Consider the following 14,159-nt stretch of genomic DNA (forward strand, 5'->3'; position numbering starts at 1 on the left):
ATGTATGGTTAGAGAATCAGGTGAAGACCACAAGTTGAGTTTGGTTTTGGTGTGAAATCGCTGTCGGATTGGTGTAGTTCCGTTTTTGAGGCATGCAGATTGATGTGGTGTGGTTTAATTGACGAGCAGCAGAGTAGTGGGTTTGGTGCGGCTTTAGTCTGGATCTCAGACCATTAGCAGCCTTACCCGTACTCGAGACACACTGATGACTAGGCTCAATCCATGTCCCGAATAAAGCGAGCGATCGATCGATCGACATCGTCCATGGCGCACTCATGCAGCCGATGGAATGTTGGCCTCATGCGCCTGCACTTTCACAGCGGAATTCGTCATGCTGCTGAACCCCCTGATTGGGACCTCTCGCCAGAAATAATTGAATTCATTCAGAGTATACCATTCATTCACAGGCACCGAACAGCATGATCCGTGTTAGACTTTGATTTGAATCCCTTCGTCACCGACGACAGGACGTCCCACTCATTGTTCTCCTGGACTACTACAATGCATTTTACAGCAAGGAGACAGTGCCAGCTCGGCCTAACACAAAGGTGATGATGTAACATCCACATCCCTGGGCTGGTACTACTAGGATGCTGCCGTCCTTCCATTTTAACAGAAACAACTTGAAAAAACAACCAAGCGACTAATTCGTAATTTTATACGGCAGTAACTCTAAGCTCTCCATTCTGTCTGTCAGCAGCGCATCTCGGTGTGCGAGATAGTAGGCTAGACATTACGAACCGACAGTGTGCACCTTGATGCTGATATGTTACGCATTGCTTGCGTGGTCAGGATAACGACAACCTGCTGAAGGTGACCAACTTTAGTCACGGTGCCCATGAGACCAGCAATGGGCAGCAAAATTGGACAATTATTTCGCAGAAAGTAAATTTTGGGCTAGACACTAGGGCCATCAGGAGAAGTGTGCAAGCGATCACCTGCAGCTGCCTCAGCGGAACTCGTCATGGAAATAGTCGTCGTCATCACTAAGGTACACACTGCCATAAAATACATAGGGGTTCTCAATCATCTCGTCCAAAGCTAGCCTCCCGTCATGATCCTTGTCTGCCTGCATTTTTTGATAAAAGCAACCACACAAGTCATCTCCAAAGGGAAAAGGCCCGTCATATGATGAATGGTCATAAAAGGAAGTCGATGATGCAAGACAATTGCCCTTTTGCTTGACCATATTTCAAAGAGAATAAAACAGCACCACTTACTAAACAGCAGAAACAGAAAAAAAAAACTGTTGCGAGCTGTGCTCTATTGCTTCATGACCATCAGGTCACTAATGAAGTATAAACACAATATAGTGTACTACATTCAGTGATCCATTAGTTTGGGGTTTTCTATACTCAAAGTTCATTTAACCCCGAAGTCCTTTTGGATAAATAGGCTGAAAAAGCACCAATACAAAACCAATTGGACATTTATTAGACTACATACACATTATACAGCTGTTACACAGTAATGCCTTCTCTCGAATTTTGTAGGGTATACAATCTTTCCTTCTATGGCTCTACCTTACTGAAATTTGACAATGGTGTACGGATTATAATACTTTAGCTATAGTCCCAAAAAGATTAAATCAAATCCACATCGCACCGACAGAAACCATATACAATTTCCAGACATCTGCAATTTCTCTATGCATAACATTGAGTTACTCAACTTAGAATGGAACCAGAAAGAAATGATTTTGCAACTATGTGCATAATGAATAGCCAATATCTACTTAGTGTCTTCCTGTTTGACAATGCAAACTTAACACAATTTATATTAATGACATTATTTGCATGCTATATTGGGTTTTGGCCATACTGGCTCAGGATAAGGTGTTAAACGGGTTAGCAATTATAAGGTCATCCACTGTTTTGTATGGAAGGTAAAATTAGTTAGGACCAAACTGATATGAAAAGTTTGGCTATATGTGCAGACATGATTGAAATAATTTCTGAACTCATATGAGAAGGCAGCTCATATTCATACCTGATGGTAAGTAGTTTCAGCAACTCCTAATTCCAATGGTGCAAAGAAGAAACTTGCAAAGTAAAAACTAAACAAACAATTGCCATGTGGTTGTGCACATAACTATGATCACAGACACTCAAATACGCCTAGAACTAGGAAAACAGAATAATAAAAAGAGTCAATGGGAAAGAAATACGAATCAAACCTCTGAAATAGCATGGATGGCTTGCTGTCTAGCATAATAGCGTTCAGAAAGATAGAGCTTATCAAGAACAGGTTCTAGTTCCTGCTCCGAAATAAACCTACATAAAAAGGATTATCTCAAATGAATAATGGTAAAAGATTATATACCAAATTCTGTGAGAAACATCATAAAAGAACTTTAGCTAGAGGTTCATTTGCATACCCATCATTATCTTTGTCAAGTTTGGAGAACCGATCCTTTGCAACTGTGATGTTCCCAATATGGGAAATATCTGCATTCTCATCATCATAACCATGTATATGGTCATGTAGTCCATTAAAGTATTCATCAAAGTTTAGCTTTCCATCACCATCTTTGTCCCTCTGCCTGGATATGGCATAATGAGTAAGAAATTTCAAACACAATCTCAAGGAAACTGTAACTGTGCTCTAACAGCATATGCAAACAGTTAAAGAATATTCACCTTCAGAAACTCATATATAGTGACAAAAAAGGAAACAATTTTCCAGTTTCCACAGACATGACAGACAATATCTGTGGACTGTGGTGATTCAAAATCAACAGGTCCCACTCAGGGTTGCTAGTTACTTCCTTTACTACGAGCGATTTATATAAGCCTCAAAAGGTGTCCCTCGTACTTAAGTGTTTAGTTTAGTCCGTCATTGCCATGGGATCAACATAGAGATGTTCGGTGTGTATTTTACAAAGTTTTAGTACATGTAATTTTTAGATTTTGGAACTTAGGAGGTGAATATAAAACCTTTAGTTGTTAAGACATGTAGAACAAACATAGTTGCCAAAACTATAAAGCCAACATGACTTATCGTCTATACGCCGAATACTGCCCAACATAACCCTAGCCCAGGCCCAGCCCAGCACAAGCTAAAACACCCTGACTGGAACTCTACCTACCAAAATCCAATCATATAAATGGTGTGAATAGCATCGGTGGCTACTGTAATATGATGATGTGGCACAATTGGCTTCTTTTACATTTAACTTCAAAAAAGTAAGATATTGTCAACCTCTAAAGAGGTAGGGTAGGGTTACTCTTGTTTCAGTAACAAAAAAAATGCATTGGTGTCAGATGCAGAAATTACTGTCCACACACTTCATACACATGTGAACATCAATTTCCAACATCGGACAACCAAATGAAGCTAACAAACTTGCCTCACACGAGGTACAATTAGACACTGCATGTAACATAGGCAACGTGACAAGAAAAGGAGAGAACTCAAGGAAAGGAACAAATGCTATCAGGATTTCATAAAACATAACCAGGATTAGACAATTTTGTTGATGTTATTGATGGGCTCTCCCATCAGTTAACCAAATATTCCCCTTATAATTTTAAAGTGACACACCATCTTAAGTACATATAAATCATCTATGCAAATGACCATAGTATTTGCACCTTATTTTGTGCTAAAGTAGGTGGAATCTATCAAGAAATCTGGTTACCAGAAAGGAATTACAGCTTTTCACTATTAGCTGTGGAATTATCACACTGACCCTAATATCTAATATACAAAATGGTTCGCTAGCTAAAGTCTCTTCCTGGCAACAGCATGAAAATGCAGTTATAGTGCTCACTGACAAGACAAACTTCATAAATACACTAGTTACTGGCTAGAGGATATGAACAGACCTCAGGACCCAAACGCAAAACACTGATTTAAAAATTGAGTTTATGTGCCCTTTTACAAATAAACCCAATATTAAAGCATTCCGCGTCCTTTAAATGTATGCTACTAAAGTTAATCTAAACATATAGTACTATGACGGGAAAAGGTCATCAGGTTGATGAAGCACGCACCTTATTTCTTGTTTGGAGAGCAAATTGATGATTTTGGGATTATCCGAATCACTTGGGTTAAGGAAACTGAAGTGGCAGCAAGACAATTGGAAAGGCAAACATTAGCAAATAGTCAACCACAGGTCTATGGCAAAAGTTGAATGAATCCTTACTCATTAAACTCAGATTTATCAAGGAAACCATCGCCGTTTGCATCTGAAGCGTTGAAGTGCTCCTCCTTCCACCATGGGAACCCCAGCATATTACCGTCTCCTGCATAAATGAACCAACCAATGAACTCCTAAGATGCTAACCCACATTGATGCCAAGAATTGTCCCTATAAATTGCCCTATAAATTGCTGCATTCATGGCTTGATGCACAGATAATTGGAGATAATTTTTGGCAATGTTACCATGGGACTCTTGGCGCAGCGTGTTGAAGGTCGCGAAGGAGACGATCCCGTTGCCTTTCTTGTCGTAGAGCTCCATCTCCCTGGCGGAGCGGTGGTGCTGGTCGGCCCTAGCCTGCTCGAGGTTCCATCTGGTGAGCTCGTCGAGGGATACGAAGCCGTCCGTCGGGGACACGTCGATCTTGGGGAAGAGCGCGTGGATGCGGTCGGCGAGGTTGAAACGGTCGTCGTCGTTGATGAAGTCCTCCTCCTCCTTGAGGAATTCCTCCCACTCCTTCATGTGATCGTCCGGCCCGTCGCCGTCTTCGTCGCCGTGGAGGAGGCGGTAGTGCTCGCGCTCCCACTCCTTGTCGTCCAGCCGGCGCTCCAGCTCGGCAATGGCCGGGTCGAAGGAAGCCGCGTGGTGGTGGTGGTTCCGCTGCTGCTGCTGATGCCCCTCGCTCCCACCGGAGGCAGCAGGGGAGGATGGGAAGCTCTTGGGGTGGAGCTTGAGGCGGCGGTGGAGGCTGCGGCCGTGGGAGTGGGGCTGGAGGCGGGGGGAGTAGGAGGTGAGGAGAAACAGCAGGATGAAGGCGCACGCTACGTAGAGGAGGAGCACGGTGACCGGAGACTTCCGCCCCGCCGCGGCCGTTGCCGCCGCCGGCGCCATCGCCGGAGCAGGAGATCGGGCGACGGGTGGAGTGAGAGGCGAGTTTGCGGGTCGGAGATTTGGACCCGTTTAACTTAAGCAACTGCAACTCGCAACCCGCTTGGCGGTGACATGGAAAGCACCGATTGTGCCAATCAGCGTTTGACACGTGGCTCGCAGAACTTTGACGCGTCCCTTGTTTGGCATACGAAGTCACGGAGATGATTAGCCTCTCACGAAATCACAAAACCCATGATAGGCAAATAATCCCAGAACTCTTTGCAGGTGACACAAAGTATTCAGGATAGCAGATAACACAGGTGACAAGCCCTCAACACATTATCTGAATAAAATGCAGCACCATTCATTGTGGCACTGCACTAGAGTGGTATTGTGCCGAGATACAGAGGGTTACTATGTTGAGTACTTCAAATATGGCCCTTCTGGTACAAAACAAGGCTGCAAAAAGTAGCACCCGGCTCAGCTAGTTCCAGAATCCAGATTGTATGATGATCTAAAGGCTGTTCATCTGATTCGGAGAAGCTGATCGAGGTGCGCTCGGCGACCCAAATTATGTCTTCAGAGGAGCTTTCTTCACCCGGTCAGATATCCGATCTGGAGCATTCGTGTGGGACTTGAACCGGCCTCGCCCACCCTCCTCCTTTTCCTGAAAGTTGTTCATAGGTTTAGCACCTTTGCAGCTATTGGTTGTATGGTCGGCATACACAACCATTGAAAGCCAAAAAAGAAAAAGAAAAAAAATGGTGTGTAAACTGCATATGCTTCCAGATGTGACCAACTCAGCCAAAGGCAGATCATAACCTTCTTCTTTACTATCTGGACGACATCCTCGTCTTGAAGGCCATGGCTGAGCCCACAATGCTGTGGATAGTGCCTTGCACTGGTTCCCCATACAAGCACATATTTCACATCTTTGAGCAAGCTTCTATGGATATGATTGCAGAAGTCTTCAACTGTGCATCCACCTCTATCCTGATGGCACAAAAAAGGCTGTCAGACAAATTGTTCCCCCCGGCTCCGTGGAACAGCAACAGGTGAAAAAAAGCATAGTGGGGCAGAGAACGTACAGTAGAAAGAACAACTGGATCCGTGAAATCAGGTTGCTGGCCCTGTGGCTTGGTGTACACCCTCACTAGACCCATCTCCTCCCACATTCTTGCCAGTAGCCTGTCCAAGTTCAGCTGTACAGAACAATTTTTTTCAGTAACATGAAGATAAAACGATAAGACAACAAGATCAACAGAGCATTTTACAAAACTCAATATTACAGTGCGCACTACCATTTAAAGATGGTGATACAGCAGTATAACTTTATGGGGAGACAAATCAAGGATCGTAAGAAAAATTGATAAAGATGCAGGTGACAGATAAAACATGCCTTCAAGTTGCAGCTGATCACTAGTGAATTTGGTTGCCGAGCAAGATTATCCACATCATCAATACCAACAACATCAATCTTGTTATATACATAAACACACTTAATGTACTTTCGATTTCCTTCAATGACATCGATGAGATCATCCACAGTAGCATCTTCGCGGAATAACACCTAAAATAAACAGAATAGTTGAGCCCACTGCAAAGACATGCACATGCGCACACCCAAGCAAGTGCATCCACATACCTCAGCATTGTGAATTTTGTACTCGTGCAAAATCTGATAGCAGAGCTTCTCATCAATATGAGTCAAAGGTGCTGTGGTGTTGAAAGAAATCCCACCAGTCTTCTTCCTTTTGAAGTATATCTATTTGTACAAAAGGACATAATTAATCGATCAGGATGGAACATAGAAGGTATTAATGCAGATGTAAAATGAAAACACTTCATAAAACAGAAGCAACACAGGATAGTTGGCCACACAGACTGCATATTTAGGTCCCATCTTACCTAATTAGGTCAGCGATGAAACAACTTATGCAGTTAAAGGTAGAAATGTTCACTATGAAGTATTAAGAGATTTATGCCCTTTTAAAGCTGCCCATAGAAATGACACACAGTTCTCCAGCATGTTCGAGAAAAAAAAAGCTGCCCACAGCAAGTCAAACCTTAAGTTACACTCTCCTTCCCAGGATATCCAACGGCCAACAAATTTGGTATGAAATTTGCGTATAGAGTTCAGTGCCCAATGTATTAAAAGGAACCGCAGATACAAATAGATGCGACCAATTCAATAAAAGAAAAAAATATGAACTAGTGTCTTGTGAAGATACAACACTGGTTATATACCACTGATAGCACTTGCAGGACTGCATCATGGGCCCCAAGCCCACCCATAACCAGTTCTTGATGATACTTTATGAGGAAATAACATATGTTCCTGCGGTAGAAAGGGCTATGTAACAAGAATGCTAACCTAAGGCAGCTCAAACATTTGGCTACATGACAATTAGGAATACAGTACTAGCACAGGAAAATACAATTAGTTGATTCAGCTACGGTTCGCTGAATTGTGTACCTAATCTGGTCACATATACATGGGATCAGTTAAATCACTGCTATATTTTTCAGATCCACACAATGAAAACCATCCAATACAGATTGTGGAGCACCATGTCTCCAAGGTGCCATGGGAAGTGGCATTCATCTGTTCCCAACTTCCAGTTGATGATTCAGACACTGCCTTGTATTGTAGGTTATAAACAGAGAATGTTAAGCATCGTGCCCAGGATGTACAGGATGTTCTTTTTCTTGGAACCGTATGAAAAGAATGCCTTATTTGAGTGCCTACTAAAGCTTCAGTGTTACATATAGTATCCTTCTCGATCTTTCTCTACATCCATTTCTATTTCACATTTTCAAGTAGTACATACCTGGGGAGGCCTTTTGTTGAGACGGAGCCCAACGGCTTCCAGTTCTCTTGTTAATATTTGGCGATGTCCTTCACTCTGAAACAAAATTTAGAACATAATAAACAAATGGAATCAGGTCCTGTTTTGATTCTGTGTAATCATCTTACAGATTTAAAACAAAACACTCAATCACACACCACCATTTTGGCATGTAATCGTCCACCCTTGATCTAATTACAGATTTGAAACAAAAAACACCTCCAGTAAGATTTCGCTTGGACTTTCAAGCAACTATATAGAAAGGTTCCACAAAGATTTCATAAGAACTTTCAAGTAACCACATTGCTTCAGAAAGGCAGTGTGTAGATGTCTCTATTCAAGAAGTTAGCAATGTTTTTCACCATATATACAGTCCTAAATAATACAGATAGATTCAAATCTAAAAAACTAGCTAAGTAATAATGCAGGCTGACTGCTTTCAATGTAGAAATAAGGATTAGTATGCAAACTTACAACGAAGAGTGCCTCCTATGCCACGGAACCTTAGTGTTCCCCCAATTTACCACTGAAATTTTGCTCTTTCTACAGTGTCTACTTTAGTTTTCCCTGCCCCTTCTCGCCATTAAAGTTTGAGGAATGTTAACAAAAGGGCAAAACAACCACCATAGCCCTGTCTAGCCAAGTCCCATGGTGGAGACGGGAGACCTGCCTGACATTGATTTTCCTAGGCCCTATCTTTGTTGTGATCACCCAATTTCACTCTATTTTTTTTATCCTTTTAGGACCTTTCCTATGTCTCTTCATTTTCCCTTTTTAAACCTTTCTTTTTATTCTTTTTTTTTATTTTCTCTCTGTTTATTTTTTGTTGAATAAATTAGAAATACTCCAACAAGGCCATTCAGTAATATGAAATGTATTTGCTATGTAAGCTGGTGGACAAACTTGACTTCGGAAGTAGCTAAGGTCTCCATACTCAAAAGGATTCTGCTAGGAACATGTGCGATTTGGGCTATTGTCAGGAACCATGTCAAATTATGGGGACTGCAGCATGCGTGATTTCTTTAGTCAGGAACTATATCAAATTATGGGGACTGAAATTTTCAATCCATCCATGAGAAACACGCTACCCAACAGACTTGAACATCTGCTCCATCTCTTCTCTCCTAACGTAAAATCTTAACTATGCTTCAAACTTAGGTGTTCTAAAGAAAGAGTAAAGGGAATGCAAAAGCAATGTAGGCATATAGCAAAGAATGTTCAGTTAACCAATAACCTTTGATGCATCCAGGACCATCAGTACAAGGTCTGATGACTTCGCAACAGCAATAACCTGAAAATTGAAACAATATATAGAAAATAAAATAAATGATTTGTGGGTAGAGGAAGTCAGCATCCATAAGAATAATTAACTATTAGCAGCGATTACCTGCCTACCACGCCCCTTGCCTTCAGAGGCTCCTTCAATGATACCGGGAAGATCAAGAAGCTGGATTTTGGTATCATTGTAGTGAATAATTCCAGGAATGCAGGTGAGGGTTGTGAACTCATATGATGCAGCTTCAGAATGTGTCCCGGTCAACATAGTTAAAAGGGTTGACTTTCCAACACTACAAGATATATATGCAGTCAAAATACATAAGACATCTTGTTATTATAATCTGAGCGGTTGACTAAATTGACCATTTTTTGCTTTGCATTACCAAAAAGACAAAAAGAATCAAATTTCATCTTTTTACTGAAACAAAACAAATTTCAGCTTATGTTAGTAAGACTACATGAAAAAGAACATACAGTAATATTAAGCAATAGAAAGTATGACATAAAGTACAAATTGGATCAGTTCATCACATATTCACATATCTCATTTCTATATACAAGGTAATAGCTATGAGTGTTAGTTTCAGAGACATACATGCCTTGAAAGTACAAGGCAGCAGATGAATGCCAAATACATAGTACTCCAATCGACTACAACAGAGCCCACATGCCACAGATCCAATTGTAGAAACTGAGGATTGAGATACAAAACTTTACAGTACTCGAGTCATAGGCAAAAGATAGTAGACCTGGGAAATCCAATAAGCGCAACACGACCATGCCCGAACTTTGTGACTTCAAATCCATCTCCTCCTCCACTGGAACCCTGTATGACCAAAATGAGAAGTCAGGTGCGACAAAGCAAATGAAAGGAACTCCCATGTAAATACTACTTAGCCTTTTTGATACTATATTACTCCCTCAGTCCCAAATTACTATTCGTTTTGGCTTTTCTAGGTACATAGCTTTTGATACGCATCTAGATATATACTATGTCTAGATACCTAGCAAAAGTTATGTATCTAGAAAAGCCAAAACGAATAGTAATTTGCGATGGAGGGAGTACCACTTAGAAAGCCTGAAGGAATGAAGGAACATCAGCATAGCTTACTTGATGATCATTTTTGTTGCCCAAATTACAATGCAAAACTATTATAAACAAAAATTCAAGATGCTGATATTGTTTCCCAATCCATCGATACCTTTGGAGGCTCCAATAGTTGTGTCCTCAACTTTGCTAACTTTGCCTTCAGTTGTCCAAGATGATATTCTGCGTGGAAAACAAAGAAAAAATAATATTAACAGATACAATATGCAAGACCAACTCCACACAAGATTACCAACTATAATACAATGCTGCAAATTAGGGGGAAATGAAGCAAACAAGATATACTTAATCAATTAAGTACAGACATTTATGCCAAGTTTATTTAGGAAAAAAATGACAGTAGTATGATCAAGAGTTGTGACCTACATATTAGTGCACATACAGGATATTATTTGACTATACTTCCTCATTGCAACATATACAATGATACCCTTGGTTGATTTGATTTAAACAGGAATGTAATAAAACAAAAGGAACGTTGTTCAATCCAGTAGTCATTAATTATACATGTCTACAGTGAATGCCCAAATGATACAGCTTGTTGCCATTAACCAAGACATCTATGGCACAGAACAGCAATATAATCAGAGATTGTATACACAAACATGCTGAACGGCAATTTCATGATCAGATACGTGTAACAGTGATATGTGGCAAAACAGTTTCATTCAAAAGGAATGAAAATAAAAGACAGTGAGCACACAAAGATGAGCATGAATTGCATAATTGTAATGGTGGAAGAAGTGAAGACAGCAAACCTGTTGCTTTGTTTTTCTGCGTCCGAGCCATCTCGGCCTCAATCTCCTTGATCCTCTCAAGGATACCCATCTTCTACACAACTTGCTCTGGGGCCTGGGGGCAGAGGTAATTTCTGCCAAGTAATAAAGAAAAGAACCTTGGTAAGCAGGGACGGACCCAGTTTTGGACATGGGTGAACACTTGTACACCTGATAGTTGCTTAAAAAAATTCGAAGTTTAGAAGTAAATGGTCAGATCCAAATCTATAGCATACATCAGGGTTTTGGGGTTCAATTTCGCACCGCAGGAAGGGAAGGGAATTGGCGGGCATACCTGTCGGATGTTCGTCGCCGGCGCTCGATGAAGGCCCAGGTGGTCGCCCGACGAAAGACCTGGGCCAAGCAGGGGTGGCTGCTCGCCTTGTCGTCGCCGCTAGGAAATAAGGCCAAGAGGGTGGAGCGGAAAAGGAAGAGGAAAGTAGCCGGGAAACGAGGATGACGATGGGGGAAGAGTGGCTAGCCGGCGTGCTTCGGAGGAGGAACTGGAGGCAGGTCCGGCGGCGCTGGCGGAGGAAGGGGCCGACGAACTGGAAGATTCTTCGAGGTGTGCGCCCTTCGTATCAGTGGCGATAGGTCGGGCCTGTTCGCTACACATTTTTGGGCCGGCTGCAGCTGTGACTGTTACAGCCCTCGGCTGTGGGCCAAACAGCTGAAGGAGCTTTTTTTTTTCTTCAAACGTTTGGCTTCGCCGATTTGAACACTGCCAATAATGAATTAGCCGATTTGCCGATCATAACACCTGCAACCGCCACTATGCTGTTTCCAATCCATTTTAATTCTCTCTCCCATATATACCCACGTGAAATGACAATCTTACCTCTTATACAAACTGTTACCTGTAGATCCCTGGGAACTTTTAGGCCCCGTTTGGATCATTGGAATTGAATTCCATCATAATAATCATAATTTAGACACAAATTAATTAAGCTAATATAATTGTATGTGGAATATAGTTGTATATTATAGTTGGTGATATGGGAGAGATACTTATATGCTGCACTTCTACTATAGAGAAGCGAGTCTAAGAGCGTGCTATAAGAATTGAATTCCATTCTAATAACCATAATCTATAGAATCAATTTCCATCTCCCACCCCATGAATTTAAGATAGGCTTATATATAAACTTTGGAAAGTTGTGGAATGCCACATTCCAACATAAATTAGCCTACTCCATTAAATAGATTCCAATTCCTTCGTACCAAACGGGGCCTTAGGGATTTATTTCCCTGTCAAATTTTGTTTAAATCGGTCAAGTAAAGAGCATTTGAAAAAATGTAGGTAATGGTTGCAGTTTGTTGTTACTCTGCACATTCCTTGTTAACCTGATTGATTTGCAAAGTTCATCCAGGAATTTTGATACGGAAGCTAGCAGCCACCAGCCAGTTTCTGTGGCTTAATCTATGCACTAGTGCAAGTCGTGGACACTGAACTCTAATGATCTGATAGATAGTTTGCTTGCTCCTTGCAGAATAATTTGCTTGCTCCTTGTCATAAATCTGCGATGTGCAAAAACTACAGCTGTAATCTTTCCACTGTGTCCAGTCAACAATGGAATTTAGTCTTGTAAACATAGCAGTTAAGCAAAGAGGTAGGGAAATGTGTTGTGCGCATCATCATTTACCTGTATTAATCTGTATCATTACTGAATCATTATTTTGTTAATAAAAAAGTAACTGATTTAGTACAGATAGCCTGACTTGGTAAATTTTTTGGTTTCCAGATATTTACCTAGAACCGGTGCTTAATGGAATGCTGATAATGTCTGAACTTCCTCCAGTGTTCATGTGAGAGGTTCATAGTACGTTCCTCTACTTGGATTATCTGCTCGGCGCCATCATCTCCTGGTAACTTTATCTTGCTCGTCTGGTGCTAATAGTCCTTGTAGATGGCTAGTACTTTTCGTGGATGCATATTAGCTTGGTTGTCTGTTTGATATAGAACTAGTTTAATCCACGGTTGCTCGGTGGATGATGTTTGGGCTAGTTTATTTGTTTAAATGTAAATTCGAATGTGACCCATTCCTAGTAGGATCTGGTAGTGAATAACGTGAGCCTGGTGAACTGAACGTCTACCCAGAATCACTTATTCTAAATCAATCTTTCAATTTATATTTAATTGCTTTGAATTTTTGCTCCTAGTATTGCCAAGAATTGGTTATTTTCCATCTATTAGCATTTAGTACTATAGCCTCGAATCTGCATATAACTGTGCTTCCCTTTTTCTCTTGCATAAAGTTTCATATGTTCTCCAATCTCTTCGACAATTTTTTATGCCTTGCTGTTAAATATGTGCAGAGCCGTGCAGGTATTTGGCATGCCCACATTGTTAGGACATGTACCTTTATCATCAATATATCACTCCTGCGACTATGGCAGTAATGATTATGTATGCATTGATACTATCCTCCTAACTTTTATGGTCGCATTATGATCAGATGCAAAAACATGCTCGCCAAGGTTCTCAGAGCAAGCATTTCTAGTGCCTCAAGTACAACTAGTTGATCTGCAAGCCGAGACTCATTTCAGCATTTCTGTGGCGTAGCTTCAACAATTCAGCATAACTCTATAATTTTAATAATTTGTGTCGATGACACTTCAAGATTTGGTTGATAATCTGCAAGATTTTTTTTATCTTCTTCTTTGAATCAGGCTTATTTTATATACTGGTTTTCATTTTTATAATTCCTACGATGATAGTAACCACTACTAGCTTAGTAAGGCTAGTCCTAGTGCAAGGTTTCATTACACTGTTTCCAAGGATGCCACGTCATCCCATGAAGTGTATTCTCATGAATGAAATAGGGAGTCCCAGTGCACAGTTTCATTTCACGATTTCATAGGATGCCCATGGCATTTAATTGTGAGGCATGTGATTAGATATGATTAGATGAAATGAAACTCTATAGCCCCCAATGCAAATTTCAATAGGTTTCATAGTCTTGGAAATCGTGTATACACAGTTTTATCCTGATGAAACTCCTTCCCTCTCTCACTTCACAACTACCATGCCATATCATCACATATGTTGATGTGTCACCGTATTTAATGTGCATGAAACCTCTATAAAACTCCCACTGGGATTAGCCTAACAACCTAGCAACTTGCAGCAGATAG

General features: G+C 41.0%; 1 protein-coding gene across 1 annotated transcript; it reads right to left on the minus strand.

Annotated features, from left to right (window-relative positions):
- Nucleotides 1-378: 378 nt before the first annotated feature.
- LOC101776914 lies at nt 379-11,633 on the minus strand. Its single transcript, XM_014805214.2, has 19 exons — nt 11,320-11,633; nt 11,007-11,119; nt 10,343-10,410; nt 9,890-9,966; nt 9,250-9,430; nt 9,097-9,153; nt 7,845-7,919; nt 6,659-6,778; nt 6,413-6,583; nt 6,102-6,215; nt 5,836-6,006; nt 5,588-5,680; nt 4,389-5,100; nt 4,148-4,247; nt 3,996-4,061; nt 2,378-2,542; nt 2,177-2,273; nt 939-1,069; nt 379-804 (listed from the first exon to the last, which is right to left on the minus strand). Exons 2-18 carry the CDS (start codon nt 11,074-11,076, stop codon nt 950-952), a joined length of 2,457 nt encoding a protein of 818 aa, XP_014660700.1. The 5' UTR covers nt 11,077-11,119; nt 11,320-11,633; the 3' UTR covers nt 379-804; nt 939-949.
- Nucleotides 11,634-14,159: the final 2,526 nt, after the last annotated feature.

The sequence above is a fragment of the Setaria italica genome, chromosome V (genome assembly GCF_000263155.2).
Source record: "Setaria italica strain Yugu1 chromosome V, Setaria_italica_v2.0, whole genome shotgun sequence".
Lineage (NCBI taxonomy): Eukaryota > Viridiplantae > Streptophyta > Magnoliopsida > Poales > Poaceae > Setaria > Setaria italica.

Excerpts from the sequence above, each read along its gene's own strand:
- LOC101776914 (XM_014805214.2), bottom strand. The coding sequence starts at position 11,076 with ATGGGTATCCTTGAGAGGATCAAGGAGATTGAGGCCGAGATGGCTCGG. Across the intron at positions 9,431-9,889 it reads GCGCTTATTGGATTTCCCAG|TGTTGGAAAGTCAACCCTTT; the intron begins GTCTACTATCTT and ends TATATCTTGTAG. Across the intron at positions 7,920-9,096 it reads TGGTCCTGGATGCATCAAAG|AGTGAAGGACATCGCCAAAT; the intron begins GTTATTGGTTAA and ends ATTTTGTTTCAG.